Source organism: Pteropus medius, unplaced genomic scaffold, assembly GCF_902729225.1.
Source record: "Pteropus medius unplaced genomic scaffold, Ma_sr-lr_union100, whole genome shotgun sequence".
Taxonomy (NCBI): domain Eukaryota; kingdom Metazoa; phylum Chordata; class Mammalia; order Chiroptera; family Pteropodidae; genus Pteropus; species Pteropus medius.
In genome coordinates, this window is record NW_024349802.1 from 20,623,675 (window position 1) to 20,644,415 (window position 20,741).

Sequence of the window (20,741 nt, forward strand, 5' to 3'; positions counted from 1 at the left end):
AGTAAAAGCACCTTGCTTCTCTCATACTGAAGGCCTCAATAGCTTGAAAGCAATAGCAACTAATAGCTGCCCTTCAATAAACCTTTTCTTACATAGTGGTAACATAACTTTATAGTAAGAGTCATAGCTGTGAAAACAAAGGCTGACCTAAAGTCAGGTGTGACCATGTGACTAAGTTTTGGCCAAAAGATTTAAAGTGTGTTGTGGCAGCTTCAAGAAACTTCCTTATGACACCACACATGTACCCTTTGTCTCTTCTTCACTTCTTTCATTCTACAGTCTGGAACTAAGGTGTTGCAATCTTAGAACACAAGGCAGAAATTATGGATGGCAGTGAAACGAAATACAAAGCAGCTTAGGTTCCTGACTGCAATACCCCCATATCTCAAATCTTTAAAGATGGGGCGGCGGGGGAGAGAAGCCTTATTTGTTTTGGTTACCTCTACTGAATTTTTATTGAGTTGCTCAGTTTTTTCTCCTTCCAACTGTTTTTCTCCTTCTCCCTTCTCTTCTAAAGGCTTGGCCAGAGATGTCCTAATCCATTCATAGGCTGTATTTCTTGCCTAAATAAGAAAAAGATTATTGTCCATCAACAATTCAATTCACCAAAATTACTGTGCACCTAACAGGAACATGTTAGCATCATGTAAGTCGATGCTTTCGTTCTCATTTGAAAATAACATCTAGGGGGTGGCTCCATAGTGTTGCGGTTAGCATGTTTGCTTTACACGCAGAAGGTCCTAGGTTCGTGCTCCAGTTGGAGCCATGGACCATACCCTACGTGTGCCAGGCCCCAGCTGTGCCAGGCCCCAGCTGTGCCAGGCCCTGGGGTCACGACACGAGCTCGTGGAAAGAGATGTCCCACCTTCAGAGATCCAGTTCTTAAGGGGAGACGGCAACATCCATAGGTCAGGGGTGGAAGTGGGGGGCAGGGAATTAAAGAGGGGGGAAAAGAAAATAACATCTAGCTTTTCAGTAATTAACTTACTAGATCTCTCTACAACACTTAACACTGCTGCCCACTCACTCCTTCTTGAATTATCTAATCCTTTGGCTTTCTTTAAACTGAGGTGTAACTTATATATAGTAAAGAACAAAATCTTCAGAGCATGAGTCAAGAGATGTTTACATGTGTATATGCCTATGCAACTGTGACCCAGATCAAGAAACAGAACATTCCCATCACCCTAGAAGGTCCCCCATACCCCTTGCTCAAACTGAGTCCTCCTTCCCCTGCTCAAAGGTAACCGCTCTTCTGTCTCACTATAAATTATTTGCTCTTAAAAACGCATATAAATGGAATCATAAGTATGTTCTAATTTGTGTGGCTTCTTATGCACATCATATTGCCTGTTAGATTTACCTATGCAGTTGCATATATCAGCAGTTTGTTCTTATGTATTGCTGTGTAGTACTTCATTTTATTCATATACCACTATTTGTCTATTCTGATGATGGACCTGTGGGTTGTTTCTAGTTTTAAGTTTTATAACACTACTCTCTTCTGGTTCTCCCCGCACCCCTTATGACATTCCTCCTCAGTCTCCTGTATATACTGACCTGCTTTGGCAATTCCTTAAACAACAGAATTACCTAAAATTCTAGCCTTGGCTCTCTCCTTGCCCTACTCCCTCTCCTGTCCATCTATTCTACTGCAGTGATTTTAACTATTCCCTACCTGCTGCTGACTCCTAAGTCCTTATTTCCTTCACTGACCTCTCCTGAAACAACACATTCCAACTGCCTTTTAGACGTATGTATCAAGATATTCTCAAGGTATCTCTATAGGCATGTACAAAATTTTAATTCATCGTCTTTTTCTATCTTTTATTTCCCATATACCATTCATCCAAGCCAAAATATGTGAGCCATCCTAGATTCTTACCTTTCCAATCAATCACCAATATAGTCTGACTTTTACCCTACATATTTCTCCAATTAGTCTCTCTTCTTCCTCTCTACTACAACTACTTGGGTTCAGATCCACTTTGTGGCAACAGTACTCTGGTCTCTCCGCTTCTGATCTGGCTCATCGTAAATCCATTCTCCATAATGCTACTAGTGATCTATCTAAGCCAAGAGCTGATCATTCCTTTTCCCTTCAATGACTCCACATCAACTAGATTATGCTCTTTCACATGATTTTAAGTCCCCATGACCCAGACCTTATCTATATGTCCAGCTTCATCTCTTACCACTTCATCTCTTAACTACTTTCAAATCTGATAATAATGACCTGCAATGTGCCTATTCTTTGTTCATGCTATTCCCTTAGTCCAGAATGCCCTTCCATTTTTTTTCTCCCAAATCAGGGCAGCTGTTAATTCCTTTCAATCTCCACCCAAACATCATCTCTTCCAGGTAACTTTCAAAGGCTTTCCAGGAAACTGAGCACCTAAACAACTCTTCTCTGTATGTCCACAGTTCCCAGAGCACCCTTTCAACTTAGAACTTACCAAAATACACTAAAATTAATTACACGACTATCTCCTAAATAACCTACATTATTATAAGATAAATGTAGTGTCTCATTTGGATTTGCACACCCAGTGCCTGCAGAAATCATCTACTATTTTTACCTAGCCAGCTTCCATATGTCCTTTCTTTTGATAGTAGGTTCTAGATTTTTCTCAGTTCATGTGGTTTGAGTGGGGTTGCTCCATCCTCTGGCTCCAAGGGTTGGCAAACGATTCAGGTTCAGCTACTGAGAATATTAATCTCCCAGTTGGCACAGTGACTAATTCATGAATGAAACAGTGACCTAAGCCAGGTCAATGGGCACCAGCCTCAGGACATCCAATAAAATTACTAAAAAAGGTAAGTCTCCTTTCTCTTGGAGTTACTCACTAGAAAAAGTCACCCTGAAGCTTCTAGTAGTCATCTTACCACCATGTGGAAAAGCTTCCCTAAGAACGAAGCCTAACAGAAGAAAGCAGAGTCAAGACATGGAGAGGGGAAAGGCTTCTGGGTGGATAGCCATGCCTGAAGCCAGTCTTGCCCCTTGCTTTGAGAGTTTGAGCTAATAAATGCCCCTTTTTCTTAAGCCATTTTGACTTAAGTTTCTGTCATTTCCAACTGAGTGAGTCCTGGTTTCTAAAAAAATGTTTGTTGTCATTAAATGAAGGCATCCACTTGAGTAACTTATAGACAAAATGCATTCAGAGATGTAACCTGGCAACAGAAATCCAGAGAGTATTCCAAATGAGAAGTGAAAGAATCACCAGTTGTATTACAGATATAGCATTGGGGTTGAGCCTTTAAGGATCAATAGGTGGAGCTATACCCCAAGGCCACAACATAAATGAGCAAGAGCAAAACCTATGTATCCGGATATTCATTTCAAGGTTCTTTCCCCTATAATAAAGCTTCCCACAAAATCCCTCAGGAATAACCTGGTTCTGATCTATAACCTTCCTACATTAAACTCTTAAATTCAGAAAAACGATGAACCATATAAAGAATTGGAAGCAAGAACACACAAAGTATGTTAAGAAAACTGTGAGATAACTAGCAAGACCAGTACATATAGGGCACAAGTATTTATTAATTCATTCATTTATTACAAATATGCACTATATACGATCCTAGGTGCTGGGGATACAATGGCAACTAATACAAACTATGGCCCTGTTCTTTATTCCAGTACAGAAAGACAATTAACAAGCAAACATGTGTGTGAAGAAAATAAAATGAAATAATGGAAAGTATGGACTTGGTGAATAGAAAGCAGACTTTGAGTGGTCAGGAACGGTCTCTGAAGAGTAAGATTTGAGTTGAAATCTGAAGTTTAAAAGGAGTCAGCTATGTCAATATTTAGACAATGAGAATTGTACTCAGAGAGAAATCAGGTTGGTGTATTTAAAGGACAGAACAAAAGACAATATGGGAGAAGCATGATAGAAGATGAGGTTGGAGTGATGAGATTTTTATAGAAAAATGAGAGATGAGGCTGGAAGGAATCATAAGTAGAAACAGTTTGTGAAATTCTCTACAATTTCTTTGAAAAGATAAAATGAGAGGAAAACCAGAGATTGATTTATCTGAGATTAAAAAAAGAAAAATGGACAGAGATAAGGCCATATAAAACAAAAAGAAAACTGATACCATAAATTTAATATACTTGGAGATATTTCAGCTGGCATAGTGCATACTCAAATGACCTCTCTGGTAATAAATACATTAAGTGAAGTCATTATGGTCTACTGTGCCAACTCAGTGTAATTTATCATCCCTTTCAAAAAAATTTCAATGCTACCCACCCCCCACCAAGAATTCAGCCTGGAACTTCCCATTGGTAAGATCTGGAGGCTTAGGAATTAAATAGTGCCTTTGCTCTTAGTTTCTTCAACCACTTATTTTTTTCCAGTGGAAAAAAAAATGAGGCCTAGAGAAAAAAAATGAGATTTTCCCACATTACATGTGAGGGTCAGAATAAGAATCATAACTGTTCTCAGACTCCTGTTTCACTGCTTTCCCTTACATCACACATACTTACCATATAAATCCTTAGGAATAATCAGGCCCTGGTCCTTAATCATTCTATATCTTAAGTCTCAATGTCCAAAATATAAACAGTATGAAAATTGCTTTCAGAAAATGGCTAGAGCTACCAGATAAATAAAGGGTGACTAGCCCTTTAAAAATAATTTATTATCTTCTTGAGCACAGTCTTTTTCAGTACTGTTTCCCTAGAACCTAGCAAAATAAAGGCTTATTGAACACATGTACATTTAAAAAAATATATAGCAGGTCCTTGAATAATGTCATTTCATTCAATGTTATAACGTTGATGAGATACCATAGAAACTTAACTTTTGTTTATATCAATTAGCCTATGGTAAAACTGGTTTTCATTATACATTGTTTTGCTTAAAGTTGCAGAATCTATCAACTTCATTAAGTGAAAACTTACTGTATAATACATTGTGCTAGCTTCTATAAGACCACCAATGGTGAGCATTTACTATGGGCCAGGTACTCTGTGGAGTTTTGTGTGCATCAACACATTAAATCCTACCTTACAGAGAAACTGAGGCACGGAGAGGTTAAGCAACTTGCTCAAGACCACGGAGAAAGTGGAAGATAGTAGTGGTGGGATTTTAAGGACCAATTATGCACAGATCCAGCCTTGAAGAAATTTAAAATTTAGGACAGGAAGTAAGATACACACATTTATAAAAAAATAAAAAATAAACCTATGATAAATTTATGAAAATACATATGTAGAAGGGTAAATGAATAAATCGAAGTGCTAAAAAAATATATATAGCATGTTAACTTTTGTATAAGGAGATAAGAAAATATATCTGCTTATCTTTAAAATAGTATCTGCCTATCTAAAAAAAAATTCAGGAAAGATATACAAGAAAGTGTAAACCTAAAAGAAAAGGGGAGAATGGTGTGAATGGGAACTGGGAGAGAGTGACACTTCTCTATTTTTGTAGTTTTTATTTTTGGAAACATGTTAATATTCTATATATCCAAAAATTAAATTAACATAGGGAGACAGCAAATAAATCACAAATTCTTTTTGTAGGTTGGTTTTACAGTACCAAAGGCAAAGCAATGAAACCGTTTCAAATGCATTACTGGACTGAGAAAATAAGGAAATGTTCTAATGTTGTTGGGAGGCAGGGTTCTTACTATGGAAGAACAGAAAAACAATTGTGTAATGGGAAAAGACAAGGGAGAATCCTGTAGGGATGAATTCATGATCTCTACAATATGTATGCGTGTACATGTGTACATTTATTCACATATACATACACTCATTTATATGTATACACATATAGATGTGCGTATGTGTTCCTGAATATATTTCCTAGCTCTACCTACAGGGCCTAGAAGCAAAGACATCCCAGTAGCAATGAGCATATCTATCATCCAGATTTTGGTCTGTGATATCAAAAAGGAACTATGGCTCCTCAAAGAAATGGCTGATTATAGGGTTAGAATGTAGAAGGTACAAGATGAGTCTAGAATATCTTGTTATGACAGAAAATAAAAAAATTCAAAAAATGACAGGGGCATGTTAAACAGTAGTCAGCCAGAAGGATAATTTGAACGCCAAATTAGGGACAGTAATAAATTATAAACCAATGGGGGGAAAATAGAAATCCGTGAGATCTCTATAAAGAAATAAGGAAGCAGAGATAGGCTGTCTTAACTGCAGTAGAATGCAGACAGCCAATTGGTAATTATCAACATTACAGTCCTTTATGCTTAAATATTTAAGCCAATGGAGCACGTGCTAGGGTTGAAACAAATCATCATCCTGCAACCATCATGGTAAAGACTAGTGCAGCAGAATCATGAATAGATGCTAAATCTAAGAAGGAAATTATGATGAGGAACAGGATATTTGCATGATCTTAAAATGTCTCCCCAAAGAAAACTTATTATTAGCACAGGAAAAAAACATAACTATACGGTGAAAAATCAGATAGCACACCACCAATAAGGGGCAGATGGACATCGTGTGCCCCTCGATGTGATACCATGGGCAGGATACATCTTATGAGGTCTTTTGGCTGAGAATGTATAACCTGTACATGTAATCATGAGAAAACATCAGATGAACACCAAATAAGAAATAATGTTTTTATAAAGGAAGGAAGGAGCTTGTATTTCTCAAAAATGTCAATATCATAAAAGACAAAGACTGAGGAACTTTTAATACCAGATTAAAAGAGACTAAAAGTATACAACAACTAAATACAATCTGTGATCATATACTGGCTCTAAAGTTAGAGAAAAAATTGGATATAAAGGACATCATCGGGTCAGCTAACAAAACTGGAATGTGGATAACAGTAAAGTCTGGTATCAATGTTTAATTTACTGCAGTTGGTAAATACTGTGATTAGGTAAGGGAATATCCATATTCTTAGGAGATACGTATTAAAATATGTAGGTGTAAAGGGCTACAATGTTTATAATTTACTCTCAAAAACAGACCCATTAGTAATAATAATGATGTAGGGTGTGTGTGTGTGTGTGTGCACGCGCACGTGTGTTCTGGGGACGGGGGGAGGGGAGAAGAAGGGATAGGGGAAGGAAAGAGAGAACACATGCATAAACACAAATGCTTAAGCAAATGAAGTGTTTAGCAATAGGTACACTAGTATAAAAGGTATATGAATGTTGTTTGTACTATTCTTGCTACTTTTCTCTAAGTTTAATATTATTTTCACAACAAAAATACAATGATACAAGCTAGAAAGTACTGTAGTAAAGTGCTACAGCTGAGACGAGGGAGATGAGCAGCTGGTGGGTGGTGTGAAAAGCTTCCTTGGAGAATGCAGCATTTTTACCGGGCATGGGAGAGTAGGATAGCATCACTCAAGCATCATATTCCTTACCGTGTAGTATGCAGGAGAAGGTTATGACTGTGATGACTATATAATGGCTATCAGCACTCCCTGGCCAGGAAGTAATGTGTGCCTGCTGCTAACTGGACTGAAATGTTTCTTGAGATTGGGAGAGGAAGGCGAAGAGGCAGCAAGCAGCCCAAGACCCTCGAGCTGGCACTGGCATATATGCTATGTGGACACTGCTCTGGAAACAGGCCCTCCCTACCCACTCTGATCTTTGACTAAAGTCTCTCCATGTTCCGCATGTATAAAAAGACAGCTCAAGCATCACCACCTAAGACCAAGGCCTAGGCCAAGAGACTCCCATTTCTACAAGCTAAATGGTCATTAACTGAGTCATTGGGCTCTAGGAAATGGCAACCTCCAGCTTCCTAAGGCCAGGGGCCACATCCCATTATCTCTGAAACATTCAGAGCCCTAAGGACAGTGGCTAGCCCGTTGGTACCATGAAGCCTGGTAAGTACTTCCAACTTAAGCTAACCAATTCTGTGGCTTAATTTAAGATTTCAGACAAGCAAAGCATTCCAAACAAAAACAAGTAAGGATGGGAGATGCATATGTTCCAGGGGAAGGAATAGGGGGTGCCATTGTGAGTTCAGTTTTTTAACCCGAGAGAGCAGCAGGCAGGCAGAAGGTGTGGAACTCAGAATATGCCCTCAATTTCAATGACATTCTTGCCAGGAATTTACAATCTTACCTTCTTTTTTCACTAAACCCACACAAGTTTAAAAAAAAAAAAAAATGAACATCACAAAGAAGTAATAACTCACCCTGGCAAGTTTCTCTGGTTTGGAGGAGACATGCAGCTGGGAAAATAACTCTGTTATCTCTTTGGTAAAGTCTTCATCCTCTAAGAAAAAAAAAAAAATCCCATGTAAAACACTGCAAAAAGACCAGTGAGGATCATCGGGGCAGCAGGGGTGAGACAAGAAAAGGACAAGGAGAGGAATGGTCGTAGTAATAACAGCAGCAGCATGATTTATATGAGCATGGTACTTTAGTGCTTATATAATCCTGTTAGGTATACTTATCAGTGAATTCTTTCAATGAGCTTATAAGAAGAGTGTCATTATTCCATTTTAGAGATGAAGAAATTAGAGCTTGAAGAGATTATTTCCTCTAAATCTCATAACAAATTAGGAATCAAACCTTGACCTTTCCACCCCCATTCTAAATCCTGTGCTCTGTATCACATCCTAGAAGTAAAAATGGAGAACTGGTAAAGGCAGAGTCCTAAGCTGACACCATGCATGTGTTTCCAAAGAAGAACTTAATTTGGCACATAAATGAGTACAGTTAGTCAGCCAGGAGAATGGAAGAGTTTCAGCCAGAGAAAAGAGGTAAAAGATCTAAAGTGAAAGAATCCATGGCAAGAGGTTTAACATGGTTGGAAGTGTTTTAATGTAAAGAAAAGAAGTGGGGTAAAATGAAGCTAGGAAGGAAAATAAAATCCAGGTAATACAGGAAATAAACCATGGTGAAGAATTCAAATTTATTAAGAGAATGAGAAGCTGCTGAATGATTTTAAAGAGACAGATACATCCAATTTAAATTTTAGGAAGATCATTTTGGCTCCTAGGGTGAGGGGTGGACTGAAAGGGAAACAAGAACTGAGGCTGGAAGGCTAAGGCAATAACCCAGGATCCAGGTGAAAAACAATGGTGGATAAGAGGAAAAAGAATTACAGAATGTTGGAAGGATGGTAAGGAAGCTGTTGGAATAAGCCTGGTGGGAGATGACGGGGAACACAGAATACTCATATTTGAGAAACATACATGCAAATAAGCAAGTCAAGATCAAAAAACGATCAACACATATAAATAAATGGCAGAAAATGCTCTCATTTCCTCCCTATGCATCTAAATCCTATCCAATGTCTCCTTTGAAGCCCAGCCAAAGGCTTCATTGCACCACAGAATGCAGAGAGAACTCTTGTGCACAACATCATCCAGCATTAACAATCTGCATGAGTACTTCTCAGTCACTACTTTATGGTTTATCAGGGCAGATTATTACTGCTTCATACCTGCTTTCTTCCCAAAATCCTTAGAGAAAAAACTCTATCTTGGCTATTCTTTCTTCATCTGCTATTCTTTTGTCCTTCCCTTTTGGCATTCAAGGTAGAAAATTCAAATGGTTTAGTGACCCCAGGTATAATATGGTTTGGGAAAAGCTAATCTCACTAAATAATACTATTGTAACTGACATAACACATCTAAACAACTTCTAATCATATCTTACTATCTAAAAATCTAAAACCTCAGCTAAGCTCAAAATTATGTGGGTACAATAATCTAAATCCATACTGAGATGCATGTACCCCAAGAGGTTCACAAAATAATCCAATAGAGTGCAGGGGAAAAATGGAACTTTAATTTATAGACTTTTATCTCATTCTCTAAAAAATCCTATTTTAGGGTATTATCAGAAGCAAGCTCAATGATAGTGAAGATAATTTAAAAATGGGCAGATAAATGCACAAAAGGAAATAAAGATGTACAATTTAAAAAACAATTAGAGACATTTTTTAAAGTATAGCAGTTTAGGATAACTTAATCTAGCAGTTCTCAAACATTTTGATCCCAGGACCCCTATACACTCTTAGAATGTTTGAGAACCCCAAGAGTATTTTTTAATGTAAATTATATGTCAATCAATATTTATTATATTAAAAATTAAAACTGAAATGTTTAAGGTATTAAATCATTAAAAACAATGAGCCCACTACTTAACATAAATAACACATATTTTAAGAAAAATAATTATTTTTCAAAAAAAAAATTTTTTTGTGAGATTACTGCCACTGTTTTAGATCTTTGCAAAACTTTAATGTCTAGCTTAACGACAGTTGGATTATTTGATCTGTTTTTACATTCAATCTGTTATGATATGTCGTTTTCTTCAAGTACACGAAGAAAATCCATGCTCACAAAGATACATAGTTCAAAAAAAGAGAACTATTTTAATAGCCTTTTCAGATAATTGTGGATATTCTTTAATACTACACCAAAACTCAACGAATCTTTATTTCTTAAAAGTTAGCTGCAATGTAGAATTTGAAATTTCATATCATGAAATTTTGAACTCATTTACAGTAAATTAAAATCTATCAGTCTATCTTTTGGCCATGATTTTATAACATCACATATTAGTCATTTAGAAGATACTGATTCTTGGAGTTATTCAGATCTTCTAAATGCTAACACATTTCATTATGTAATGTCTCCAAAAGATCAAATTTGTTATTCTCACCACGGATTTGACTGGAAAAATCTGTAAGCACTGAGAAGCTGTCAAGCTCACCAGAGTAGAAAATATGTTTTACAAAATCCTAACTTTGCTTAGTTTGAAATTCATCAGTCACAAATACTGTTCAGTTGTTTTCCTTGAAGTGAAGGCACACTTCGTTCAAGAAAATGTTTACTAAATATTCTACTCTGAATAGCCTGTGTGACTGTAATCTTTTAAAATAAAAATGGTATTTCATGAAAGAAAAAAAAAAACAGGTAATTCAGCTTACAACACAGACAATACAAGTGCTTTTCCTTGAGATAACTTCAGTATGCATCACCCAGAAATGAAAAAGTATGCTCTAGGGTCAAGATTTAATAAAATTATTAACTGTTACTGTTTCATCAGGACAGGGTAAACGAAACTGTCAACTTCTTTCCTTTTTTTTTTTTTTTTATTGTGAATGCAGTGAAAATATAATATCAGTATAGTTCGGTGCAACTGTCCTGATTTGTGCTAAGGCACTGGTAATTTTATTCACCACTCTTTTTGTATCCTTAGTGCAAATGTCAAAACAAACAAACAAACAAAAAGTAAATAATATTTTGGTATTATGAAAAGAGCTGTGACTTATGGACTCCCTGAAGAGGTCCTGGAGAGCCAAGGATCCACGGACCATACTTTTCAAATCACTGATAAAATTTACCACATGAGTGATTGATCCTATATGTCTTGATGGACTCTGAAAGAATTTTTCAATTCACTTTTAATGTTTATAACTGATTGTTTCATCGAAAAAAAGGCAAAACTGTATTCACTATGTTCTACTAAAAAGAAAAAATCTATTCGGTGTGTAATATATATTAGAAATACATCCAGTTAAAATGTTAACATAAAGTAACTCAAAGCTTAAGATTCAGTTGCCTGGAAATTATGCTTTATATAAACCATTAAATTCCTGATAATTTTGAAAAAATGAGTAGTTATTACACTTACATTTTCTGAGGTATGCAGATCTTAAAAATATGGCATAAAAAAACAACTTTCAAAAATGAAAAAGACCAACTATCACCCACATTTTGGATAACTGCCACCCTGCATGCTTCGATTCAAGATGAGGACAGGGGTCGCAGGAGCCAGAGAGGCATGAGAGCAGTACCTAGGGATATAAATCTCATAGGGATGACCAGCCAGACTGAGACAGGAATCTGACAAGGGCAGCTCTCTAACTGAAAAAGCAGGCAGAGATGTGAGTTGCAAAATTAGACTTGGAGAAGTCACAAAGAATTTGGGGTAGGGGAGTGAAGAGGGTGGGGAAACATGCACATAAGGCTACCTGCTCACATCAATGCTTAGTCAGGTACAAAGTAGTAGAGAATTTTGCATGAAAATTCTCCATGAAAAAAGTAAAATTGGGCAAGTATAACTGGAGAGAAAACAATTTATTTTAAGAGCAATACACTGCACAATCCTTCCCACTCAGATGCTAGGTTTTCATATTACCTTTTTTCTCTTCTTCCTCTTCTTCACAGAACTCTGCTAAGGAAAATGCTTCTTTCAGTTGCTCCAATTCAAGTTTTAGAGTCTCTAATTCTTCTCCACTTAAAGAACTAAGGATAGATTTCACCTGAACCAACATAATATAAAATAATAAAAAGTCGTGGGAGTATGAAAGAAAAAAAAGATTCTCAAATAAAGAAGAGGCTGTATATCAAGTTAAAATCAAAATTATGAGCTCACCAACCAACACAAGTATTCCTTAAGAATCTTAACACAAAGATCCAGACCACACTTCTGCTCATTACAGAAAGGCAGAATCTGTACTTCCAAAAATAATACAAGCCAGAAATGTCTGGAAATTATTAGTGCTTAATAAGGGCTTAGAAATTAGGGGGGAAATGAAATAGTCTTGAATCAATTAAAAGCTAACAGGTAACTGTATCCAAACTGGCAACTTAAGTCAAAGAAACTAAAAAAACCAAGGTGAAGAAAAAATAACAAATGTGCTATTAAGACCTCTTTGTTAATCTTTTTGTTTAAATTTAGAGAAATAACACTTAACTCATTCTATTTCTAGTAATTAGTTCAAATAGCTTCTTTGTTTGTTTGTTCGTTTTGGCATATTTTCATAGTCTCAAGCCTTCCTCTGAAATACATTTCATCTTCCAACAGTACAAAAAGAAACTAGGCAGCATTCCTTTGTTTGGAGACTATTCCAGTTACAATTGTTCTGAAATTACCTTTATTTCACTTTCCCTGGAAAGCATCTCCAGAGCTTCTAGATGTGAAAGGCCTTGAAATTCATCAAATAGTAGACCATAGTGAGTTTTCTTGTCCGTGTCTACGGTAACCTCATTGGAGGTCCACTGCTCTTCCTTCTCCTTCGCCTCTCGTAAAACCTGAAAAAGAGATGGAGTTATTAAACTGCAGCAGTAATGAAGAGTTCAATGGTGAGTTTTGAGAGTTGAGAAAGGCAAAGCTAAGATGGGTAACAGCACAGAGTATAGCTCTTTCATTTTTGGCACTGCAATTCAAATGTGATAGCCTCAGGAACTGCAGGGAAAAATAAATGATCACACATAATTTTATTCTAGACAGGGTAAATAACACCCCAGAAACCAGGTGTTTCTCTGGAAATGGTTTAAACATTAATCTAATAAACAACTATGAAAGGGCTTGGCATCTTGTACTGCACTGACAGAAGCTTCCTGCAAAAAGAAAAGAAAAATAAACTAGGCATTTTTCTAAGTATTAGAGCTCTCACTGTCCCACCTACACCCTCCAAAAAAAAAAAGCCTTACTTTAAAAAGATCATTCAAATTTCTTCAAAAGGAAACACTAACAAAGGCCCAAGTTCCCACAGGCAAGAACACAGATCAAAACAGAAACAAGAAGTAAACAGGTAAAGATAAATAGTACCTGAGATAGTGTAGAATGCCGGTTCATCAGACCCTTGGTTCTTTTAAATCCAGGATCCCCTTCTGCTATTACATCCATTGTCTTTTTCCCAATGAATTCTAAGGCATCCAAACCCCCACTGATAACGCTCTTCCCCTGTGAAACACATGCAACTTCATTACAATAATATTGGAAAAAAAGACATCTGTGTGTTTTGATTATACAAAATAATAGCTTACAATACCAAACACTGGCAAGAAGGTGGAGCAACAGAAACAATCATCCACTGCTTATGAGAATATAAACTGATATAAGCACTTCGGAAAACTGTCAGTATCTACTACGGCTGAATCTATGAATATCCTATAACCTAGCAACTCCACATGTGGTTATGTACTCAACAGACAGCTGTACTGACGTTTATCAAAGGACGTATAAGAATGCTCACAGCAGCACTCTTTGTAAAAGCTAAAAACTGGAAACTTCCCAATGCTCACCAATAGTGGAATGTATAAATGTGACACAGTCACATGATGGAATACAGCAAGGAAAATGGAACATGCCACACAAACTTCACCATGCATAAATCATAGAAACATAATGTTGAGTGAGAGCCGGATACAACAGAGTACATTTTGTATGAGTTCAGGCAAAATTAATCTATGATGGTAGAAGTCAGGAGTGTGGTTATCTTGGTAGGCAAGAGCGGGAGGCACAGATGACTGGGATACAGCACAGAGGGGACATCTGATGTACCATCATGTTGCTTCTTAATCTGAATGTGTTCACGTTGTGGAAATTCAAACTGAATACTTAGGATTTTACTTTTCTGTATATTTGTTATATTTCAATAAAAAGTTAAAATTAAGAAGTACTAGCTATTTGTCCTCATGTAGAAAAGATATTAAGCTTCTTGTACATCCTTTAAAATGTTTCTAATCATCCATAATTTCGCAAATATTTATCATAAATATCATATTTCCCCTTTGCTTAAAAAACGCAATTATGAGAAAAATATTTTTGTAAAGCAGAGAAGTTTTTAGGGCCACCAAACTAAGAACTCCTAGTCCATAAAATATTATGTACACTGTCTCTGTTACTCTTTACCTCCTGACCTCGCCTTTAGTTCTTTAAAGAAAGTTTTCAAGTAGCTCTCTCTCTACCTCTAAGGTCAGTGACTGATCTTCAGCAGTTTGAACTGCCATAAGAGTAATCAGTCTCTATGGCTTTTCAAAGAAAAGAGAGAGAAAGAGACAAAAACACATTATAATCATGGAAGCGAATAGCCCACTCTGCACTTTTTACTCACTGTGCTCTGAACAGCAGTGGAGATAGTCGAGAATACACCAAATGGTCCAGTCATTGAGGAGAAGTTTTCATTCTCTTTGGCATTTGTCTCTCCTACAGGAGGGAGAGAATGTGCAGACATGAACAGAAGACCCATAGATAGTTTTACTTTATTAGCATCTGTGTGAATTTTTTTTAAAAATTAGACCCTGCTTCCCACACACAAGGCCTTACTTAGTGCTTTTTGTTTTATTATTTTAAACTATTTGCCTATTTTAAAATGAAAGCTAAGATAGTCTTTTTTCATTTTCATTTCATTCCAGAAATAAAATCTAGTCTTTTGAACAAACTATACATAGAGAGAGATACAGATACACACACACATACATACATATATATCAATAGACTATATACTGTATGATTCCATTTACATGATCTTCTGGACAAAGAAAACCATAGGGTCAGAAACAGATGACTAGTTTTCAAGAGCTGAGAGTAGGTGGAGGGGAGTAACTACAAAGGGGCATGAGGAACTTTGGAGGGGATACTGAAAATATTTTTGTATCTTGACTGTCGATATAGATATAGGAAATTTTCTCTATCTGTGTAATCACAACAGACTATGATTATACAGTATAAACAGGACTGTTTGTCAAAACACATAAAACGACACACCTGAAAAGAGTAAGGTTTACTGTATGTAAATCACAGCTCAATAAACCTAACTTTTTAAAATTCAGCCTATTTTAAATTTTATCCTAGAAAACTATGCTTATTTATAGAAATCAGATATGCATTACAAAAATGAGTATGTTTCGTTGAAAAAATCTATTTTATTAACTTTGAAATCTCTTATAAGAGATCAACAAATAACTAACTATTATAGGGAGGATTTCCACTGCCAGCTATGATGAAGTAACTGGTATTGGACTTGCCTTTCTACCATAGCATCTAGAAAACTGGACAAAATATAAGCCATAACTGCCTGCCGACATTGGACAACAGCTAGTACAAGGCTATGATCCAGGAAAGAAGAGAAACAAAAGAACTCTATGATTGGCTTAGCATTCCAGACAACAGCACAGGGAGGGGAAACCCAAGCAGAGCATGGCAATCTCAATAAGTGGAAGAGACAGAGACTAGAGTCCAGGAAAGCTGAAGCACCTGGAATTTGCAGGTCGGAGTACTGAAGACGAGGGAGCTAGAGAGGTAAAGAGTTCTAGGAATCTACACAGGAGTGACCTTGAATCTCTGGCTGAATACTAAGTTAGATGCTCATGCACTGGAAGATTCCACAATACTGAGCAAAGAACTAACATGGAGCTGTAAACTAAACAGTGCCCGAAGCTCATGCTAGGCTGAAAGACATATGACTTCTGACTAACTAAGTAGAGAGACCTAAACGTCTGGGAATTAGGTGGAGACCTTAGAAGGGACAGTGGCCTTGGCAGTAGGGCTAAACTAGCACTTAAGAGTAAAGGCTGTTCCAGATTCATTCTAAAGAAGCTTAAAAATAAGACTTAAAAGGATCAATCTAAGCTACAAATATCTTAATTGCCTGCCAAACAAAACTTACATCCTTGCAAAGACAAGCTATAACATTCTTCGCAGGGGAATTGATAACCCTCCGCAGGAAACATAGAAGATGGGAGTTTATTATCCTAAAGCTTTCCATTCTAATTTTGCAGTTTTTTTATAACTCTTTTAACCCTTAAAAACTCTTAATTAAACTAAAATCTAAGTGCATGTAACTTTCAATGGTCTCTCTTCATGAGCCACAAATAAATGTAAGTCCTCTTCGCCATGGTACGAAGAGACACGAAAAGAACCAATACATTCTCCAGACTTCCAGACTTCATATCCATGATGCCTTCAATTTCCTCTTGTGAAACATTAATTCTCGATATTTTACTATCTAGCTAACTCTTTTCAGAATTCACTCTAGTTTTTCTATGTCCTTCTTAAAATACTTGTATGGTAGACATCTTTTAGGTCTTGTGGAAAACACTGCTGTTTACCTATTCAAAGCCGATTCTAATCCCCTTTTCCCTGCTTGCTAAACCCACTTCCTGATATGGAGGTTTATCAAAATACCCAAAGCGTGCTTTCCCAGCATCTCTTGCTGCTACAGCATGAATGTAAGACCCTATTCTAACCAATGGAATCTAAGAAATATGCAGGGAGTTGCTGAGAAAACTTTTCCTCTCTTTAAAGGAAGAGATACACGAGGAGCAATGACACTTCCCATCTACTTAATGCCTGACTTTGAGCACAGCTGTATTAGAACAATACACTTAGAGCCGCAGTATCATCTGGCAACCATAGAGACAACAAAGAAAACTGCAGCCAGCACAGAATTCTGACATCAATGAGCCACTAAAGTAACTCAAGAACAGCCTACTTCTAGAGTTCTTATAAGTTGGAAAAATAACAGATGAGCAGAGAGAAGCAAGAGGGAGAGACAATAAAGTCCCTGAGTGATGGAAAAAGCAAACTCAGGCCCTGAAAAGCTTTTTATTTTGTGGTTCCAGGCCCTGTTAACCCCTGTTATAACTCTGTCCTTTATGGCTTAAGTGAGTATGTTTCTACTTGATTAAGGCAGGCCTCCAGAATTAAACGTCAACTTCATAAAATTCCAAACACAAAAAATACAACCCCCAAACTAACATATTAAAATATTTTTTCATACCACGATATTCAAATTCAGCTGACATTGAACTCTTAATTGTGCCAAGCAAAATGATAGCCAATTTTTACATTCTATGTTCATGGCCTTATTTAATGTTTATAACAGTCCTTTATTATAGAAAATATCCCATTTCATAGATGAGGAAAGTGAAATAGAGACACATGAGTGGTTAAAAGGACACAGACCCCTGTCAGCCAAGATTCTAAATTCCCTTTCTCACCAGTCCTATCATGCCCTGAATATCACTCAATAAATATCAACTAAAAAAATGAGCTCGCCTATTCCGGTTTTAGCCATAATTCTAGGTCTTAATGTTTCCATATACTAACCTGTTGCATATTGCTCCTCAGTTGAAATTTCACTGGGACTAGGGATTCCAAGAGAAGTCTCTGCCTTTTCAATGACATTTGAAATACCTTGTCCTAAGGATAAAAAAATGATAACATTTTTATATTTGAATAGCATTTGCTATTAGTCACCACAACTGAAGAAACAAACCAAAAATCAAACCCACAGATTTTTTATTTTGTGATAGCCACAGGACATGTTATTTTGACCACATATAACCTTTGGGATTGCATTCTACCAAAAGAAAAGAAAAGTATTTGTTATCACCAAAGAAGAGTTTTATATTAACAATTCTTAAACATCAACCTTCTAAGTAAGAAATGCAAACTCTAGTCGCAGACTAAATCAGCCCGTCATTATTAATGCATCCTACATGGAAGAGAAATAAACAAAATCACTTTTAACACAGATCTGTAGCTAAATACACATAAAAATTAATAAAATAACTGATGACCTTACCTACTGTAGCAACTGTAGCTGAAGCTGAGGAGAGCAAGGACTTGCCCCATCTGCCCCAATAGCCCCAACTGGTCTGGGGTTCATCTCTGCAAACAGTTTCCTATTTTTCCCATTAGTCAGGAAAAAAAGCAAAGGAAAATGGAAAAATTAGAGGAAAATAAGAGTGTATGGACAAGGTATCTAATTATTAGCCAAAAGTATAAGTGAACAAATACATATTATTTGGCTAAAGAAATGTTACTTGACTGACATACGTATGTAAACTATATGTAAGCACCACAGAGCAAAGGCAACTACTCGTAAAGGCATCTATAAAACTGAGAAAATTATGTTTTATGGTTATGAAAGAAATAGTATTGATTCCAAATTCTTTTTAAACCTAACATTTTTTAATATCAATTTTTAATAGATACCCTACTTTGCCTGCAGCCTGTGATGCCTGAACAGAGAGAACTTCTGAAGTCTCAAGGTCAGTGGAAGGTTTGGACTCTGGTCTTTTCCGAGTAGAAACTACAGGTTCTGGTTTACTCTCTGGCTTGGTACTTCGGTCAACAGACTTGGAATTCTTGGCTGGCTCAGAGCTCCCATCTTCAAGGACGGAGGTTGCTTCAGTTATCACTGGAGTCTCAGTATCATCTTTATCCGACATGATTAGATCATTGTCTGGTAAAATAAAAGCCCAAGAAAAACAATTATATAGGCTTTGGGGGGTTAAGTTATTTGTTTAAACTTTTTGAGATTATCATAGATTCACATTCAGGTGTAAGAGATAATAAGAGAAATCTGATATACCCTTGATTCAGTTTCCCCAATGGCACCAAATTGTATAACTATAGTATAATATTACAAAAAGGATATTGATAGATACAATCCACTCATCCTATTCAGATTTCATCCATTTTACATGTGCTCATTTCTTTATGTTAATTAGTTCCATGAAAGTTTATCACATGTACAGTTTCTGTGTCCATCACCAGTCAGGATATAGAACAGTTCAATCACAAGGATCCCTTGTGTTACCTTATTAGCCACATCTCATCTTCCTCCCAACCCATAGCAACCAGTGACCTGTTCTCCATCTCTAAAATTTTGTCATTTTAAGATGTTATATAAATGCAATCACAGACTATGTAACCTTTTGGGATTGACTTTTTTAACTCAGCATAAGTCCCTCAAGACTCATCCAAGTTGCTCATGTATCAATAGCTTCTCCTTTTTTATTGCTGGGTAGTATACCTTGGCATGGATATATCTGTTTAACTATTTACCTTCTGAAGACTATCTGCGCTGTTTCCATTTTGGGGCTATTACAAACAAAACAGTATGCACATTCATGTGCAAGTTTTTATAGAAACGTAAGCTTTCATTTCTCTGGAATAAATGGCCAAGAGTGCAATCGCTGGTACATATTTATCGTATAATAAACTGCCATACTCTTTTCCAAAGTAGCTGGACCATTTTACATTCCCACCAGCAATGTATGAGTGATCTAGTTTCTCTGCAGTCTTATCAGCATTTGGTGTTATTTTTTATTTGAGCCATTCTCATAGCTGTGTAATGATACCTCATTGTGGCTTTAAGTTTCATTTCTCTAATGACTAATGATATTGAACGTCTTTTCATGTGCTCATTTGCCATTTGTATATGCTCTTCAGTGAAATATCTATTTGTATCTCTTGCTCATTTTATAATTGGATTTTTTTTACTGTTGAGTTTTGAGAGCTCCTTTTATATTTTAGATTCAAGTCCTTTGTCAGATATATGGTTTGCAGATATTTTATCCCACTTTGTAGTTTATCTTTTCATTCTTTTCATTGGGTCTTTCACAAAGAAAAAGTTTTTTATTGAGGTCCAACTTACCAATTTTTCCTTTTACTGGCTATCATTTTTTAAAATCTTATTAGTTATTAATCATTCCTACTTCAATCTTTCAGAGATTATGAAATTTAAGCCATCATACAGGATTTACATCAGACCAGCTTTTGAAAAGCAATGTTAACCAATTCAATTCCTTCCAGAAGTATAGCAATTACAGCCAAGATACTATTGGTGTTTTTACAAAAAGCAGATGCTGGTTTCCAGGATAACCAAATATCACCAAGGGAGAAATAAAAGTATCTCACACATACATACATATACACACAATGAGACCTTAGGTATGTATAAGCACATATTCTGTATCGATATATACTAAGTGCAGAATTTTGATGCCAATCCATGCCATCAAAATATTTCTAAGGTATTAGAAAAAGAGACATATTAACAACTAAGACAGCTTGGAAGCAGCATTGAGGAATACACAAAATGTTAAAAGAACAAGAGAAAGAAATCTGCTAGACAAGGGAATAACATAGACAAAGTGTCTGAAATAAGCATAGAACAGTGGCCACAAACTGGGATTTTGAGTGCCAAATCCAGTCTACAGATGTTTTTATTTGACCTGCAGTATTTAAACA

The 20,741-nt window shown here is 36.4% G+C and overlaps 1 protein-coding gene across 2 annotated transcripts in view; it reads right to left on the minus strand.

Moving 5' to 3' along the window:
- FAM114A2 (family with sequence similarity 114 member A2) overlaps positions 1-20,741 on the minus strand; it is a 31,205-nt gene that overhangs the window by 8,424 nt on the left and 2,040 nt on the right. For both annotated transcript variants that reach the window (XM_039836666.1, XM_039836667.1), the window contains exons 2-10: positions 18,704-18,948; positions 18,286-18,385; positions 17,808-17,900; positions 14,812-14,903; positions 13,524-13,658; positions 12,845-13,003; positions 12,108-12,231; positions 8,144-8,223; positions 441-563 (exon numbers count right to left, since the gene is read on the minus strand). In XM_039836666.1, coding sequence (XP_039692600.1) covers positions 441-563; positions 8,144-8,223; positions 12,108-12,231; positions 12,845-13,003; positions 13,524-13,658; positions 14,812-14,903; positions 17,808-17,900; positions 18,286-18,385; positions 18,704-18,934 — 1,137 coding nt within the window. In that variant the 5' untranslated portion in view covers positions 18,935-18,948. The remainder of the gene's footprint in view (positions 1-440; positions 564-8,143; positions 8,224-12,107; positions 12,232-12,844; positions 13,004-13,523; positions 13,659-14,811; positions 14,904-17,807; positions 17,901-18,285; positions 18,386-18,703; positions 18,949-20,741) is intronic.